Below are 19,026 nucleotides of genomic sequence, written 5' to 3' on the forward strand. Positions count from 1 at the left end.
AATCCTTATAACAAGAACACCTTTTAAAATCCCTTATTCTATCCAACTGATGAGGAGAGTCAGAGATGAGAAGAAAACATGCCCATTAGCCTCACTTTCCTTAGGACTTCCCATCCCGTCTCTGTAGAATGAGAAGGCCGGACCAAATGTTCTCTCCATGCCTTTATTCCTTTAACCATCAGATCTGGTAAGTCTAGGATCCCAGGACTTGGTTCCACAGAATATCAGGGCTGGGACCTGGGAGACCGTTTAGACCACTGCCTGCCTCCCTTTTAAGGCTCAGAGATGGGAAGGAATTCACCAAAGGCCACAGAGGGGCCAGACTAAAGCTCGGGCCTCTCAGCTCTCACCTTCAGTCAGGGGGTGTAGGGGGGCCTGGATTCCTGCGGTGGCACGAAAACTGTCAGCCTGCTTCCAGCTGTTCAGGGAGCTAAGGCTACTCACCTTGTACTGAAATTTTACTTCTTCTCCAATGACAATTATTCCCAAGCTTCCTTTTTTCGCACTACATTCTTTACTCAGCAAGCTATGAAATGTAACTTCTAGGCATGATTTTGTACAGCTCATCATATATGTAATAAGGAATAATACAATCTACAGCATTCACTTTAGGGAGTGGAATTTAAAACTCTATATGTACGTACACACACATACACACGCAAATTGTAACAACATCAACTCATCACATTGAGAGGGAGGTGGTGCATTGGGCAGAGCACTAGGCCTGTAGTCAGGAAGACGAATTCAAATCCAGTCTCAGATACTTACTAGCTGGGTGACCCTGGACAAGTCACTTAAACTCTGCCTCGGTTTCCTCATCTGTAAAATGGGGGCGATAGTAGCACCTACCTCCCAGGGTTGTTGTGAGGAGCAAATGAGATAACTGTGAAGTGCTTAGCACAAAATAAGTGCTACATGGATGTTAGCTATTATAATTATGATTAAGATATTGAATCCAGTAAAAAAAAAACACAAAACATTATAAAGCAGCCTGTTGTAAATCTTCAAATATCTTACTTAGCCCTGCAGTTGACATATTCTCCCAATATGTACTGCTTCCTGTTACAGTGTTGTACAAGTAACTGTAAAGACTATTAAGGATCGTAGGTGATGAAGATAATTTAAGAAATGAGACCACCCTTTACAGCAGGGGTTGGCAAACTATGGCCGGAGGGCCAAATCTGGTATTCTACTTGTTTTTGAACAGTTGCAAGCTAAGAATGGTTTTACATTTTTAAATATAATAAAACTTTATTTAAAAATGTAAAAACCAGGCCATATACAAAAGCAGGCAGTAGTTTGCTATCCTTTGCTCTATTATACAAAACTGATCACCCTAATTATCTTTGGTATGAAATTTCAATTCCCCCACTCATCTTGAAACCCAGACTAATCAGATACCCCCTCCCCCACATATTGCTGGGGTGCAGGGCAGGGCCAGAATACTTACTATGTCTGCTGCATGCTCAATGAAGATAGAGTTGCCAAATTTAATTTTCTTGATGATCTCCCCTGGAACATCTGTCCTTAGTTGATGCTGTAGAGCTATAAGCTGCTGCAAACGCTTGTCTGGGAAAACATCCTCTGTACAAATGTAGATCACACCTAAAAAGCAAAAACAGGTTTCTTATTTTAACTAGAGTCCACAGTAATTAGCCTGTATCCTACCTGTCAATCCCAACACAGTTTTTGTATGATTTCTATACTTTCTTACATTCCTTGTCATCTTCCAGTGAAGCTCTCCTCTGATGCCTCATTCAGGATAAGAAGTGACTGCATTTTTGAAGGTCCTTCCAGTAAAGTACAAGACTCTCTAAGTGGGAAAGCCTTCTTTACGTCTGTTGTTCTAACCCCCGTGTAGAAAGATTTGTGATGTTTGGCCACCAAGTGATGATTTTTCTTACCAGAGTCCCTCTGGTGAACCTTTTACTGAAGGGTTTGAAATCTGTGTTGTAGAGACAGCACCCACACCAATAAAATCAAAAGCTCTGTTTGAAATGCTTTGCTGATCACATTGGGAAATGTAAAGGGGAGGAAGGCAGGTAAGCAGACAACCTTCCAAAACAAGCCTTCTTGCTCTAAAGGAGCTCCTGCCACAGATTTGACCTGGACTTTGAAACTGGGTTCATTTGGGCTGAGCATAAAAGAAGCTGTCCCCATATTTCTATCTCCATCTCCTTACCAGTTTCAAGTCTGTGGGGCCACTATGCTTGTCCTTGACCTGTTCATACATCCAGGAAGCCCAGTCACCAGCTCTTTGTCCCTGCATTGTCTATGCCACGTGAATAGACTTCACCTTCATCTGGGTCAGTGCCCAAGAAACTGTGCCTGTGGTATGAGGCTGTGAGTCCTAGAAAGGAGGGTATTGACAGCAGCAAGCCCAAATGGCTGACTCAAGATCTGTGAGTATAATTGGGGCCAACAGGAATTCCAGGCTCATCAATGGCTATTTTTTGATTTTGGGCAAGTCACTTAACCTATCTGGGCCTCAGTTTCCCCATCTCTTAAGTGAAGGTACTTGACTAGAAGGTCTCTTTCAGCTACGGATCTGATCTTATAAAATTGTACCATTTTTCAAAACACTTTTCTTATCCATTGACTCACTTAATGCTTACAGAAACTTCATGAAGTAGGCAAAGCAGGGATTATCATCACTGTTTTATGGATGGAAAAACTAATGGTTAAGAACTCATCCAAGACTGAACAGGCAAAAATGGCAAAGAAAGGACTAGTACCTCAGTCTTTGTTACCCTCCAGTGTAAGTAACCTATGGCCTTCGCACTGTACTACAAAGTTTATGCAAGATATCATTACTATCTTCACCTACATAATAACTAAATATAATAGCAAATAATACAAGATGAGTAATTCAAGAGAAGTGTAATCCTAGCTCTACCTGAGGTCTGAGGAGGAAAAGGCCATGGAATTAGGAAAGGCTTCTCGGAGGTGGTGGCATTTAAATTCTGGGCCTTTCCACAAAGCTGTCAGGCAAGAATGCACGGAGGGACCATGTCTTATATTGTCTGTCTTCTCCACAGGCCTTAGCAACATGCTGCACTTAACAGCCTAGTTTTACACAGTGCTGACTTGTTGGAAAGCCAAGAGCCAGGGAACTGACTTTCAAGTACTGGCTCTTCCTATTTCTGTAAACTTGGGTAAATTACTTCTTTGGGTTTCAAATTTCCTTATTTATAAAATGAGAGAATTAGATTAGATGATCTTAAGGATCTCTTCTGTGTCTAAGACTCATGATTTAAGCGACATTAATAGACAAACTAGATCTCCATTTTCTCCATACAGGTACTTAAGTCACCAATTTTATGAGTATCCAAGTAAATTAAGATCCCAACAATCTCACGGAGCTTGTCCTCTATCCTTGGACATAGTTTTGCTGTGCACACTGGCATAGGCTGGGTTGAATAGTGATCACAGAGGGAGTTAGTGGAATGAACATCACTGGCCTTTTGTACTGAGACCTGTGCTCCATTTCTAAAAGAAAGCTTCAAAATGTAGCGCAGACAAAACATTCTCTGATTTCATGTTGTCTAACCATATATACTTCATGTGCGGAAACTCTAAAAGGTCAGCAATTTTTACTTCTCAAAATTACAGTTTTCAGGGGAAGTTTCTCACAACGCTCCAGGGTAAATTTTCTGCCTGTAGGTCTACCCTTTTTATCCTGGTCCCTTGCCAGAACTCCTTTTCCTAATGTTTCTTATTCCCCTCCTAGTGCTCCCAGGAAGAGATAAGATCTGGAAGGAGGGAGAAGATCACGATATCACAGAAATCATAGCTAGAAGAGCCTTTAGAGGTCAGAGAATAAAGGACTTATCTCAGGTCATTAGACAAAACTGATTTCCTCACTATGTCCAAAAGGAAGAAAAAAATTACGTACAAACACGTCTCATTTCTGCACTTGAATCTGGGCTTCTTGATCAGGAGATAGATAGCATGTTTATGATTAATCTCCAGAATAATGGCTGATCATTATACTAATCAATGTACCTAAGTCTTTCAAAGTTTTTTGTCTTTACAATATTGAAGTTATTGTATAAGTCACTTTCCTGGTTCTCTCCTGGTTACTTCACTCTGTTTCAGTTCATATATCTCTTCCAAGTCTTCTCTGAAACCATTTCTTTCACCATTTCTTACAGCATGCTACTATTTCAAATTCTTTGCCACCTCACTGCTGAGTTTTTTGGGAAAGGGTCCATTTTGTCACAAGAAAATGTAACTATAAATTTTTCTTTAAATAGAAATAAAAGGTTTCAAGTCAGGGGGTAGCTATTATTTATTGTTAACAAATACTAAGTGCTTACTACTTTGGATACTAGGGATGCAGATATAAAAGTGAGCCAGTCTCTGCCTGCAAGGGGCTTATAATCTACTGGCAGTATACACTGCGTCCATAGATGAGTAAATCCAAGATACATTCTCTCTCTCTCTCTCACACACACACACACACACACACACACACACACACACACACACACACTGTGTGATGGGCTAGAAGAGTAATCACTGGAGGGAAAGAGGAAAGGCTGCTTTAAAGAGGTGACGCTTCAGCTAAGCCTTGAAGGGAATGAGAGGTCCTAAGAGGTGGAGCTGAGAAGGGAAAACATTTCTGGTTTTGTAGACTGTCTGTGCAAAGACAGAGGAAAGAGAAAGAATATCATATCTAGGAATAACAAGTAGAATAGCTCTGAATCATTCAAAGTATTGTGGCAGGGCTAACCAAACTATAACAATGCTTTCCACAATGGCTGATCTTTGTGGTTTTATGCTCAGTAACACTTTGGCTCCAACAGACTCCAGCATGTGGGATCACAGATAAAATCCTCCCCACCCCATTAGCCAACCTTGTATAATACTGGGAAGCACTCTGTGCCCACATTCTTGTCTCCCTCCAGCAGTTGCTATGCACAAAGGTCCCACAGTGTTGATTTGGAAGTGAAGGGTAACAGATCATGCCTTACTTCTCATAACACTGCCATTCTGGAATGCTCTCAAAGCAGAGAGCATCTCTAATACATCAGAGATAGGATTTTTCCTATACAAAAAAGGAAAGCTGGGAAGCTACCTTTGGACGAGTTGTCATATCACCACATGGATTTGTGGAACTGCCAAAGCATCGCCCCGTTCCAAATGCAGATTTGATCATCTCTAGCAGAGGTGTCACGGGCAGGACATGCAGCCCTCAATACTCCCAAGTACAGCCCCAGCCAGATAAAAATGTAATAGGGAAATGTTTAAGAAAATAAATAAGAGTACAATAAAACATGGAAAATGTTAATTTATGGTTTTCTGGGTCAATATGCCACTTGCAGGGATCTGTTTCTATTTGAGTTTGAAGCTACTGGTCTACAGCATCCTACTGTGCTTTCTAGCTGGCTGTAAAGAATATCCTATAATAAATTTCTTTCAGATGCCTAAGACTTACATGTGGGTTTCCTCCTTCTCCCTCATTCTCTAAGCGTACCACGTTATCATTCATCTGAAGACGCATTTGCTGCTGCTGCTTCTTTTTTTTTTTGGTTAGGCAATGGGGTTAAGTGACTTGCCCACGATCACACAGCTAGTAAGTGTTATGTGTCTGAGGCCGGATTTGAACTCAAGTCCTCCTGAATCCAGGGCATTTGCTTCTAAGGAAGGGACTGAAATGAGTAAGAGAAACTGATAATTTTCGAGCTCCTCAAACTCAGAGTGCCCTCATTCCAGTATCTCCACTGAAAGCCCCTAATTTGATGAATTAACTCAAAGGGCTGACGAAGTACATGTCACAGTCTAGACCCTAAGTATTCTTACCCATGCTTTCACTTGTGGGGATTGTTAGGCTGATCCCTTTTCAGTGATTATGGATTTCATCGAGAAGGCTCAGGACCAGAAGTAGGGACTATTTTGCAGCTTGATGCAATCAGCAAAATGTCACCCATCCACAGGAGTTATTTAGAGGTCCTAACTATCCACAGGGAGGGAGTCCCTCCTTTTCTTTCCTCTTTTTTTTTTTTTTTAGGCAATTGGAGTTAAATGACTTGCCCAAGGTCACACAGCTAGTAAGTGTCAAGTGTTTGGTCTGAGGCTGGGTCCTCCTGACTTTCAGGGCTGGTGCTCTGTCTACTGCGCCACCTAGCTGCCCCTCTTTTCTTGAGGTCTGTGAAGAGCCGCCTCTGAGAGTGGCAAACACCCTGGTAGCACACATCTTCCCTTGTTGGCTACACACAGCCAGCAAACTGGTGAAGAGCGCTCGTTCTCTCTCTCTGCAGCTATATCCATCAAGGAATCCTGAATGATCTCAACTTATTCACAGGAGACATCCCACCAGAGCACAGTACACAGGGAGGCATCCTGATCCACTGAGTCAAATGTTATATACAGTCAAACTCTATATTCAACAAACCAAAACATATTAGAATTCTGTATTCTTCTTATTCCCAGAATTAGCCAAAGGAACTGTGAAGATGCCTGTGAAAACCTGCCAGTTCCTTTCTCATACTTTCAACATCTTGCATAGATGTTCAAAACTTGCATAGATAATTCTTAAAATGATTTCAGAGAGGTGAAAAATTAGTTTCATTAATTATTCAAATCATTCAAATCCTTAAAATATTAAATTTGAATTCAGTTATTCAGTTCAAATTATTCAAATCATAATCATTCAAAAATTAGCTGATGCCTTCCTAATCACACTCTCCTTTTAATTTCAACATGAAGATGACTATAATACACAATAATAACTATCAGTATTAAAAAAGAAAAATTTCAAAAACCACAAAAATATACGATTGAAAAAGATGGTAATAATGAAGGGTAACTGACAATTAATAATCCAAGTAGTCCACTAATCTGATGCAAAAGAAACATGAATAAGGCTCCTGCAGTAAGGGCAGGCATAGTTGAGTTGCCATCTGTATCACAAGAGGGAGCAGCCACATTGATGAGACTACCTACTATGAGAATAAGTGCATTAAAGAGGTAAAATTAAACTGATATGACATGTGAGGGTAGAAAGGCTGAGATGAGCAGAAAAGTAAGATGAGGTCTACATGGTGATAATGACCACAACACAGTCCAGTATCTAGTGCTGGACCAGCCCCAAACCACGAGCTTCCCACAGAATCTGAAATGAGAAGATCTTGTCGGATTACTTGGCAAAAAAGCTTCTTAAGTTTGAAGCAGCTGCAGACTTCCTCCCAGTGATGAGATGATGCCTCCAGTGGTTTATTTATGCCTTTGTGCCTGTTTCCTAGCAGCAAGCTCTAGTTTCAGGCAAGAACTAGATTGTGAAACATCTTATCAAACAGTAACTCCTTTGTAGTAGGTCTGTTCTACTCTTTCGGCTGAATACGGGGAACCAATATGTTCTCAGATGAACGTGAGTACCAAGGGTGGGGAGCCTGCAGCCTCGAGGCCACATATGGCCCTCTAGGGCCTCAAGTGCGGCCCTTTGACTGAATCCAAACTTCACAGAACAAATCCCCTTAATGAAAGGATTCGTTCTATAAAACTTGGATGCAGGCAAAAGGTTGCACCCAAGGGGCTAGAAGGCCACAGGTTCCCCACCACTGCACCTGTTTAAAAATACTGTTCTTCTTTATTACATCATTGATTTGTTTTTAGTAAAACCAGACTCTATAAAGATCTACATGTTTACATTCTCTATCATTTCCTAAAGTTTCTGAGAAGCACATAGGTACTTTTTTTTACTCTATTTGGAGAAGACCCAACAAGAGACAGCTTATGTTCCATTCACAGATTAAAAATTCAATTCAACATTTCCTGAGTATCTACAATGTGCAGGAGCCTGTAGCCTGTAACTTAAGTCCTCTACTCAAGTTCTTTGTCCTTCCTGAGACGTCCATCTCTCAATACTTTACCAGGCCATACCCCTTTGCATGGTTATATTCTCTTCCACTTCCAGTCTTGAGCTTTTGGTGAACCAGTTCAACTCTACGCTGTCCTCTACTCTTAATTAAATCTCGTTTCTTTGTCTTACTGCTGATCATGCCTTGTTAAACCCCAACCCTTGGATTGCTCCCAAATCTTTCTTCTTCAATGCTGAACAGAAGCTGGAAGAAATCACAAAATATTGCTGACTGGGTCTGCTACAAAATTTATGATACCTCAACTGGGCCCTCCCAACAGCAAGTCAATCCTACTCCTTCACTGGTTCTCTATTCCAGTCACCATAACAGCTGTTCTAGACCTTCTCTCCTCAAGATTCCCATGTCAACCTTCCCTCAATCTTCTCAGCTGAGGACTTCACCTCAAACCTGACCAAAAAAGTCGAAGCCTTTAGCTGAGGATGCCCTTTTCTTCCCTTTTCTTTATCTCACATCCTTCTGACATCATTTCCCACAATCTCCTTCTTCACTCCAGTATCCGATAAAGAATGGCCCTTCTTGCCAAGGCCAACTCTAGTATGTATACCCTTGAAACCAACCCTTCCTGCCTTTTCCAGTCAACTGCCGAAATTATCATTCCTATGATTTAATTTTCTTTTTTTTTTTCAGCCAAAGACAAGGTTTATTAAAAATCTGCCATATTGGCCAGACTCTTAAGGAATCTGAACATTTGTGAGCTATTGGCTAGACTCTTAAAGAATCTAAGCCCATAATTTAATTTTCAATCCAAATGTCTAAAAACTTGTTTTCTCTAACCTCGAAAAATACACCCCCCACCAGATGCATCTATCTCTGTTAACTATCTTCTTATAGTTCTCCTCTTCTCATTTAAATTTTCTTTTTGGGTAGGGGGTGTCCAACATTTTATTTTTTAAGTTTTTTTTTTTAAAGATTCATTAAGGGGCAGCTAGGTGGCGCAGTGTAAAGAACACTGGCCCTGAAGTCAGGAGGACCTGAGTTCAAATACGGCCTCAGACCAAATACTTGACACTTACTAGCTGTGTGACCCTGGGCAAGTCACTTAACCCCAATTGCCTTTAAAAAAAAAAAGATTCATTAATTTATTTATTTTTAGTTTTCAACATTCACTTCCACAAGATTATATCTTATTTCCCAGTTGCACGTGAAACAATTTTTTAACATTTGTTTTTAAAACTTTGGGTTCCAAATTTTCTCCCTTCCTCCCTCCCCACCCCCCCTCATTGAGAAGGCAAGCAATTCAACACAGGTTATACTTGTATAAGTCATGCAAAACACTTCCATAGTGGTCATGTTGTGGAAAACTAACTATATTTCCATTCATTCTATCCTGCCCCTCATTTATTCTGTTCTCTCTTTTGACCCTGTCCCTCCTCAGAAGTGTTTGCTTCTTATTACCCCCTCCCCCAATCTGCCCTCCCTTCTATCATCCCTCTGCTCTCTTATTAATGCTTTTATGTAGTGGGCTCTATGAGCCCAACTACCCTGCAATACCTCAAGTGTCATAAGAAACAATCCACAAAAGCATAAATTATCTCAGTGTCTATCTGTACATGTTCCAAATGCTCCAAGTGCACATTACATCATCAGCATTTCCTGTAGATCTCTCTTCTTCAAAGTGTGATCTTAATGAAAAACACTTTGTTACGAGAAAAAAAAAAGCTAACCATTATTTGAGCCTTCAGAGTCATGATCTTTTTGCTTGGGAAGGGTATTGCTTCATTGTTGATGGCTGCTGAATGATCAAGGCGGTGGTTACTGAAGATTGGGACGACTGTCAATTTCTTAAAATAAGACAACAATGAAGTTTGCCACATCAATTGCCTCTTCCTTTCACATGAGCACTTAGAGGCCATTTTAGGGGTATTAATTGGCCTAATTTCAATATTGTTGTTTCTCAGGGCCTAGGGAGGCCTTTTTATGTCTCTCTTGAATCTTGTATTTGAAGATCAAATTTTCTGTTGAACTCTGGTCTTTTTATCTGGAAGGTTTGGAAGTCCCCTATTTCATTGAATATCCATCTCCTCCCTTGAAAGATTATGCTCATTTTCGCTGGGTAGTTGATCCTTGGTTGTAATCCAAGCTCCTTTGCCTGATGGAATATTATATTCTACAAAGTCCTCTATTTTACTGAATGTCTGCTTTTTCCCCTGAAGGATTATACTCAGCTTTGCTGGGTAGGTTATTCTTGGCTGTAATCCTATCTCTTTTGCCATCCTGTGTTAGCCTGATTGTGTTTCCACAGTACTTGAATTGTTTCTTTCTGGCTGCTTGCAATATTTTCTCCTTGACCTGGAAACTCTGGAATTTGGCTACAATATTCCTAGGAGTTTTCCTTTAGGGATCTCTTTTAGGAGGTGATCGGTTCTTTCAATTTCTATTTTACCCTCTGGTTCTAGAATATCAGGGCAGTTTTCCTTGATAATTTCTCTTTTTTTTTAATTTAAAAAAATTTTAATTTTGATTTTTTTTTTTGGCAATCAAAGTTAAGTGACTTGCCCAGGGTCACACAGCTAGTAAGTATCAAGTGTTTGGTCTGAGACCGGATTTGAACTCAGTTCCTCCTGACTTCAGGGCCGGTGCTCTATCCACTGTGCCACCTAGCTGCCCTGGATAATTTCTTGAGCTCTTTTTTTGATCATAGCTTTCAGGTAGTCCAGTAATTTAAAAATGATCTCTCCTGGATCTATTTTCCAGGTCAGTTGTTTTTCCAATGAGATTTTTCACATTGTCTTCTATTTTTTCATTCTTTTGATTTTGTTTTATAATTTCTTGATTTCTCATGGAGTCATTGGCTTCCATTTGCTACATTTTAATTTTCAAGGAATTATTTTCCTCAGTGAGCTTTTGGACCTCCTTTTTCTTTTGGCCAATTCTGCTTTTTAAGGCATCTTTCTCCTCATTGGCTTTTTTTTTTTTAACCTCTTTTGCCATTTGGGTTAGGCTATTTTTTAAGGTGTTATATTCTTCAGTACTTTTTGGGTCTCCTTTAGCAAGCTGTTGACTTGTTTTTCAAGATTTTCTTGCGTCACTCTCATTTCTCTTCCCAGTTTTTCCTCTACTTCTCTTACTTGCTTCTCAAAATCCTTTTTGAGCTCTTTCATGGCCTGGGACCAGTTCATATTTTTCTTGGAGGCTTTGGATGTAGGAGCTTTGGCTTTGTTGTCTTCTTCTGATTGTATGTTTTGATCTTCTTTGTCACCAAAAAAAGATTCTATGGTCTGACTTTTTTTGTGAAGTTTGCTCATGATCCCAGCCAATTACTTGAGTTTTAAACTCTTTGTTAAGGTAGGGGTCTGCTTCCAGTGTGGAAAATGTACTGTCCCAAGCTTAGGGGGTTTTGTGCAGTTGTTTTCAGAGATATTTCTAGGGACCTGTAAGTTTTCAGTTCTTCCAAGGTGGTATGACCAAAGGCGAAGTGTTTACTCCTTTCCTGGCCTGTGATCTGGTCTATGAGTGACCACAAGCACTCTTTTCTGCCTTGGAACTGTGAGGAGGATTCCTTCTCCACTGCCACTACAAGCTCCACCAGTGCTCCTCCTTGCCCCAGGACTGCCACCCAGAACTGTGACCCAGATCCAAGCACAGGCAAAGCAAGAGAATCCTGCTTCAGTACCAGCAAAGAGATCCCTGCAATCCCCCTCTGATCACGCACTCAATTCCTCTTCAGTCTTTAGGCCAGAAGCTCTGGAAGCAGCCACCACCCAGCTGTTCTGGGACTAGGGCTAGGACCAACCTTCTCTCTCACCATGGTCATAGACTTTTCCTACTGACCTACTAAGCTGTCTTTGGCATTTGTGGATTGAGAAGTCTGGAAACCACCACAGATGCCTGTGATTCAGTCATCTTTGGCCTGCTCCAGGTTCTCTGAGGCCTGATCTTTGCGCGTACACCCTAAACTGTGTTTCTCTCCCAGCTCAGCATGATAGACCTTTCTAATCAACCATCCAGGTTGTCTTGGACTGGAAATTTGTTTCACTCTGTCTTTTTGTGGGTTCTGATGCTCTAGAATTTGTTTAGAGCCATTTCTTACAGGTATTTGGAGGGGTTTGCGGGAGAACTCAAGCAGGTCATAGCTCTTACTCCACCATCTTGGCTCTGCCCCCTCACTTAAACTTTTTTAAAAAGCTCTCTACAATTTGTGTCTCTATTTCCTCTCCTGCCACTCTCTTCTAAACCCTCTGCAATCTGGCTTCTGACCTCATCATTCAATTGAAATAGTTTTCTCCAAAGTTACCAATGATCTGTTAAATGCCAGATCTAATAGCCTTTTCTTACTCCTCATTCATCTGGACATCTCTTGTAGCAGGTGACACTGTTAAAAACCTACTCCTGGATAATTTCTCCTCTCTGGGTTTTCCTGGTCAACCTCTCTTGGTTCTCTTCCTACTTGTTTTGACCACTCCTACTCAGTAACCTTTGCTGGATCTTCATATCCCACCCACCCACCATGGGTGTTCCCTAAGGCTTTTGTTGGACTCTCTTTTACACTACTTCACTTGGTGATCTCATCAACTCTCCTGGGTTCAATTACCATCTCTATGTAGACAACCACCAAATCTGTATATCTAGCCCTAGACTCTTTCCTGAGCACCAAAGTGGAGGAAGGCAATTTCTTGGGCAACTGGCATGCATTACTTAAAAACTGATATGCTCAGAAACTTGAACCTGATTACATAACCAACTGTCTACTGTTAGGTTCCAAACTACATGTCCTGTAGGCAGTTCAAACATAATATATACAAAACAGAAATCATTATTTTCCCCCTCAAACCCATCTCTTTTCAAATTTCTCTATCATTACTGGAAGTTCTGTTATTATTATTATCCCTTTTATTGAGGGCACCACCATCCTTCCAGTCACTGTGCCTTGCAACTTTGGTGCCATCCTTGACTCATCATTTTTATTCGCAATCTATTGCTGAATATTGTCATTTCCACCTCCACAACACTTCTCCCCTGGGCTACTGAAATAGCCTTCCAATTGGTCCCCCCAGCTTTATCCCAATTCCAATCATCCTTCCTATAGCTAACAAAATGATTTTCCTAAAGCACAGGTATGACATCTTCCTCCACTCAATACACTCCAGTGGCTCCCTATTATTTCCAAGATCAAATATCAATTCCTCTGGCATTTAAAGTTCTTCGTAACATGTCCTCTTACTGATTTTACAGTCTTGTTAACACATTACTCCCTCATATATATTCTACAGCTTAGCAATACTTGCTCATTTGCTATTCTCTAAATGAATACTCCATTCCCATCTTTATGCTGGGCACTGGCATATTCTTCACAGGAATTCTCTTTCTACTCACCTCAATCTCTTGGCATTCCTAGCTGCCTTCAAGACTCATCTAAAATGCCACCTTCTGCAGATTATGCAGTAGATGCCATTAAGGCCATTTAAGCAATGGAAGGTTCCCTATCAAGGACCTTGCCACCAAGGGGCAAGATGTGGCAGGCTCAACATGCACTCCACATAGGTTAGTATAGTTTTGCAACATCTGCTAATGTCCTTGTTATGTAGGCTAGGTTATTTTCCCCTAAAAAAGCCATTGCATGATCCTTAAGACTTAATTGGGCCCACAGATGAAGCTTGAACTGTTGACATAACTTCCTGTTTGCCTAAGGCATAAAAAAGTCCAGCACACAAGGATGAGCAACTTAGAGTCCCTGCTACTCTGAGAATCAATCTACCTGATCAGGTGCACCTCAGTATAAGGGTCGGAGGAGCCGAGTGCAACTGAACCAAAGATGTATCTTTGCTGCACATCCTTCCTATGCTATTGTTAAGTCTCCTTTTGCAAAACGCACACCATTCCAAACCAGAGTCCGGAGCCTTAGTCCGGTCTAGCCCAGAATACTGCCAGAGTTAACTTTACAATGTGTGGTCTGACTATGCATGTAACTTACCTGCTCAAAAGTCTTCAGGCTACCCAGTATCTACAGGATAAAATACAAACTTCACATAGTAAGACTTGAGTGTAATAATGATAGATAGCTCACAAGGAGCCAATGTGGCATAGCTGGTCTTTGAGTCAGGACAATCTGGGTCCAAGCCTTACCTCTGATATGTATGGGATGGCTGACCTCGAGCCAGCCATTGACCTCTCAATGCTTGGGCAACATTCCAAGATTTTAAGTGGCAGAATAAGTCCCAATCTGCAGTGGCAGAGGTCGTTTCTTCACCTGGAATTCCCTAATAACAATAAAATCATAGGAAAAGTCTTTCTCTAAATAGGTCACATTGATATAGCTAGCCCTCAATGGCCTTAAAGTGTTTTACATTCACCATCTCACTGACCTGTGACAGAAGCAAGACAAGCATTATTCCTATTCCAAATGAGGAAATAAAAGCTCAGCGAGGTCACCTGCCCACAATCCCATAGCTGACTATTACATCAGCCTGGACTTGATCCCCAGCCCTCTGACCCATGTGGCATGAAGCAGCAGAGGAGCACTGGCTTTGGACTCAGAGGACTTAGCACCAATACAAACTCTCTTCCTCATGACCTGTGTAGCCTGGGTCAGCCTGGATTTCCCCGGGCCTCAACTGTCTCGTCTCTAAAATGAGATGGTTGGACTCACTTCGACCCTTTAATCCAATCTTATTCCTGCATAAGCACTCTTTCTACTAACCTATGCTGCCTAAACAAATATATGGCGTTGGTTGGTATTGCTGAGAGCTTAGAAAAAGGCATTAGATTGGGTTCTATTGGCCAAAGAGGTTAGGAAACATTTAGCTTTTTCCCAAGTCATCAACTGTGCCCACCATCAAGGGAGAAATGCCCCATACTTGTGAACATTAAATTTTACTGACAAAGAATGATATATCTGATGTAATTAAGCAAATTTCACTAAGCACCTGCACATGTCTACGTGCCAGGAAGTAGGCTAGGCACTGGGTATAAAAGATCTTTTAAAAAAAATGACACAAGATATAATCTCTACTTTCAAAGAAGTGACTTCAGCCTACTGGGGGGTTGGGGAAAGGGAACACATGTCAAAGAGACTAAAAGGCCTGTTATTGGTTTTTAAAACAAGAACATCTATTAATTCAATGAAAAAGACCAAATTAAATTGGCTTTTTTTTTTCTATCATTCAAATTCAGCCAAAGATAGAAAACAAAACAGTTCAGCAAACTAACTAGCACTATCAAATGCCTCCTCAAAATGCCACCAAGATAATCCAGAGACAATGTGTCCTATTTTCTTGGTTAGCTGACAAGCCATAGAAAAGAACAACGAGCTAGTCAAGAGACAGAATACATGGAACAAATCTGTTTCCTTTGAGAACATTTATGATGCAATTGAATGTCAGAAGAAGTCCCGACAAGTGAAATAAATTCAAATATGTTTGAAAAGGGAATGTCATATCTAAACAATGACATTATCATTTTCTTAATTGACACTGTAAGAAGTAATATAGCTGAATGCTGGGCGTTTCAGGAGGCTAGAAAGAAGAGACCTGGGGTCACTCCTTAGCATCTCGAGCTTTTTTGGGGGGAGTTGGTGCAGTGAAAATTTTTGGATATGTGAACTACGGAAACTTGTTTTGCATGACTATGCATATTTACTACAAGGGTTTTGCTTTTTTCTTTTCCCCAGTGGAAAGAGTGGTGCAAGAGAGAGAAAACAAATTCTTATTAACTGGAAAAAATATTAATTCCAGAGCTGGTATGGTACACTAGAAAAAGTGTTAACCTAGACTAAGCCAAACCAGGTTCAGATCCTGGCTTTGACATTTATTAGCTGTGTCTGTGGTGATGGCCAAGTCATTTTATTTTTTTGAGCTTCAGTTTCCAAAAAGGAATCATAACATTTGCACTAACTACTTCACAGAGTTCTATGAACAAAATGTTTTTTATTTAGAGCACAAAATAAATGTGAATTATTATTATTAGCTGCTGTAGTAACAGAGAGAGGAGTTAGAAGACCTGAGCAGTCATTAACAAGTTGATGTGCATTTGGCAGGAGGTATCTAGTGGAAGTCTCCAGCATTTGTCTTTGGCCCTATGCTTTTCAATGATTTTTTCATTGATGTTCATAATGATAAAAATGGCATGGATATCACATTTTTAGATGACTCAAAGCTTGGTGAAGTAGTTAATATATGAGACAAAAAAGTTCAAAATAGTAAATTTTTTTTTTAGTTAGGCTCAACATTTATTAAGCACTTTTAGTGTGAAAGGCATGGTGCTAAAAGATTGACACAGACAAACACTCTGCCCTCAAGAGAGCTTAAAGCCTAATATGGGTTTATGTAATACAAAAAAAGATATAAAATAAAGGAACAATGACTTCCATTCTTTACCGTTCCAAGTCTTGACCAGCTGTCATTCCCATCCACTCCTACACATAATTAATATCAGTAAAACAGTAAATATCTTAATGGGGTAGAATGATGGCGAGGTGGTACAATGTAAAGAGTTCTTGGCTCAAAGATGGTAGAGTAAAGGCAGGAGCTCACCTGAGCTCTCCCAAATTCCTTTCCAAACAATGTTAATATAACACCCCATAATGAATTCTGGAGGAGCAGAATCAACAAAAAGACAGAATGAAACAATTTTTCAGACCAAGACAACTTGGAAGGTTGGCAGGAAAGGTCTGTCTCAGTGGGGTTACAGTGAAGCACAGATCAGCATAGGCTGTCACAAGCCAGCAGCAGACCTTTGGGATGACTGAATAAGTGGCGGCAGCTCCTGGAGCTCTCAGGCCACAGACAGGAAGGGGTTTGACAACTAGTCAGAAGGAGATTGCAGGGGACCCTTTGCAGGTGCTGGGTTCAGGACTCTGGTGCACTGCCCATATGCAGTTCCAGATCACAGTCTCAGAGCGAGGAGAAGGAACACTAGCACACTAGAGCATGCATCCACAGGGGAACAGGGACCTGGGCACAGTTCCAGGACAGAAAAGAATGCTTGTGGTTGCTCACAAACCAGAGCACAGGCCAGGAGAGCAGTGACCACACCTCCCCTTAGATAATATCTAATCCAGGAGCAGAGCCTAACTTTAACATAAAGTTAAAAGTCAAGACATAGGCTAGAAAAATGAGCAAACGACAAAAAAAGAACTTGACCAAAGAAAGATCATGGTGACAGGGAAGATCAAAACACAAACACAGAAGACAATGATACCAAAAGCAGGTACATGCAAAGCCTCAAAGAAAAATATGAATTGGTCTCAGGCCCTGGAAGAACTCAAAAAGGGTTTTAAAAATCAAATAAGAGAGGCAGAGGGAAAATTGGAAAAAGAAATGAGAGTGATGCAAGAAAATCATCGAAAAAAAGCTTGGTAAAGGAGGCACAAAAAATACTTCAGAAAATAACACCTTAAAAACAGAAGAGGCCAAATAGTAAAAAGAGGCACAGAAATCCAATGAACAGAAGAGCTCTTTAAAAAGCAGAATTGGCCAAATAGAAAAAGAGGTACAAAAATTTACTGAAGAAAAGACTCCTTAAAAAAATAGAACTGGCCAAATAAAAAAAGAAGTACAAAAGCAGAAGAAAAACAATGCCTTAAAAACTAGAATTGGCAAATTGAAGTTAAAGACTACAAAAGACATGAAGAAACAAGCAAAAATTTTTTTAAAATGGAAAAATAGAAGAAAATATGAAATATCTCTTTGGAAAAACAACTGACCTGGAAAATAGATCAACAACAGATAAATTATGAATTATTGGATTACCTGAAAGCCATGATCAAAAAAAGAGCCTAGACACCATCTTTTAAGAAATTATCAAGGAAAACTACCCTGATATCATAGAACTAGAGGGTAAAATAGAAATAGAAAGAATCTGCCAATGACCTCCAGAAAGAAAATTCCTAGGAATACTGTAGCCAAATGCCAGAACTCCTAGTTAAAGGAGAAAATATTGCAAGCAAACAGGGGGGAAAAAAAAAAGACACTTTAAATAACATGGACCCACAGGCAGGACAACACGAGATTAAGCTGCTTCTACCTTAAAGGGAAAAAATGGACTTTATGAAATGAAATTGAGAACTTTCAATCATTCCTAATGAAAAAATCAGAGGTAACTAGAAAATCTAACTTTCAAATACAACACCCAAGAGAAGCATAAAAAGTTAAACATGAAAAGGGAAACAAATTCCTACATGGGAAGATGATATTTGTAACTCCTAAGAACTTTATCATTATGAGGGCAGTTAGGAGTTAACTATGATGGGACTGATATCCAAAAACATAAAATAAAGGGGCAAGAAAAAGATTTACTGTGAGAAGGGGGAATTTCCAAAAGAGGTAGAATGGGGTAAACTGTCTCACAAAAAGAGGCATGAAAAGAAGAGCTTTCAACAGTGAAGGATAAGCCTGGGGGTGATGGTGGTGGGAAACACTTAAACCTTGCTCTCATTGGAACTGGCTCAAAGAGGAAATAACTTACACATTCCTACAAGGAAATAGGAGGGAAGGGAGATAAGTGGAAATGAGGGAAGCATGACAGAAGGGAAGGCAGATTGGGGGAGGTAGTGGTCAAAAGCAAAATACTTCTGAAGAGGAACAAGGTGAAAGGAGAGAAAGAGAAGGATAAATGGAGCGGGGGGGGGCAGGTAGTAGGGAAATATACTGTGAATGTGCCATAAAATGGAAGTGCATAGTGGAGTAGATTCAAAACCAGAATCCTCTGTGACTTTGCTTCAAGTGTGTTTCTTATAAACATCACATTACAATATGATGTTTATAAGAAACACACTTGAAGCAGAGACACACACAGAGTAAAGGTAAAGGGCTGGAGCAGAATCTATCATGTTTCAGTTGAAGTAAAAAAAGTAGGAGCAGCAATTATGATCTCAGATGAAGCAAAAGCAAAAATAGATCTAATTAAGAGATAAGCAGGGAAACTACATTTTGCTAAAAAGTACCATAGACAATGATGCAATATTAATAGTAAACTAAATAATTAATACTAAAACTAAACTAAATATTAATACTGCACCAAATGTTAGATCATCCAAATTCTTAAAGGAAAAGTTAGAAGGAAATAAACAATTAATATACTAGTGGGAGACCTCAACTTTTCCTTCTCGGAACAAGATAAATCTGACCAAAAAAAATAAACAAGAAATTAAGGAAATGAATAGAATTTTAGAAAAATTAGATAGGATAGACCTCTGGAGAAAAATGAA

General features: G+C 40.1%; 1 protein-coding gene across 5 annotated transcripts in view; it reads right to left on the bottom strand.

The window, feature by feature from the left end:
• Window positions 1-19,026, bottom strand: part of XRCC3 (X-ray repair cross complementing 3) — a 55,191-nt gene that overhangs the window by 6,509 nt on the left and 29,656 nt on the right. For all 5 annotated transcript variants that reach the window (XM_027849015.1, XM_027849018.1, XM_027849014.1 and 2 more), the window contains one exon: window positions 1,451-1,605. In XM_027849015.1, coding sequence (XP_027704816.1) covers window positions 1,451-1,605 — 155 coding nt within the window. The remainder of the gene's footprint in view (window positions 1-1,450; window positions 1,606-19,026) is intronic.

The sequence above is a fragment of the Vombatus ursinus genome, unplaced genomic scaffold, assembly GCF_900497805.2.
Source record: "Vombatus ursinus unplaced genomic scaffold, bare-nosed wombat genome assembly UNPS02007284.1, whole genome shotgun sequence".
Taxonomy (NCBI): domain Eukaryota; kingdom Metazoa; phylum Chordata; class Mammalia; order Diprotodontia; family Vombatidae; genus Vombatus; species Vombatus ursinus.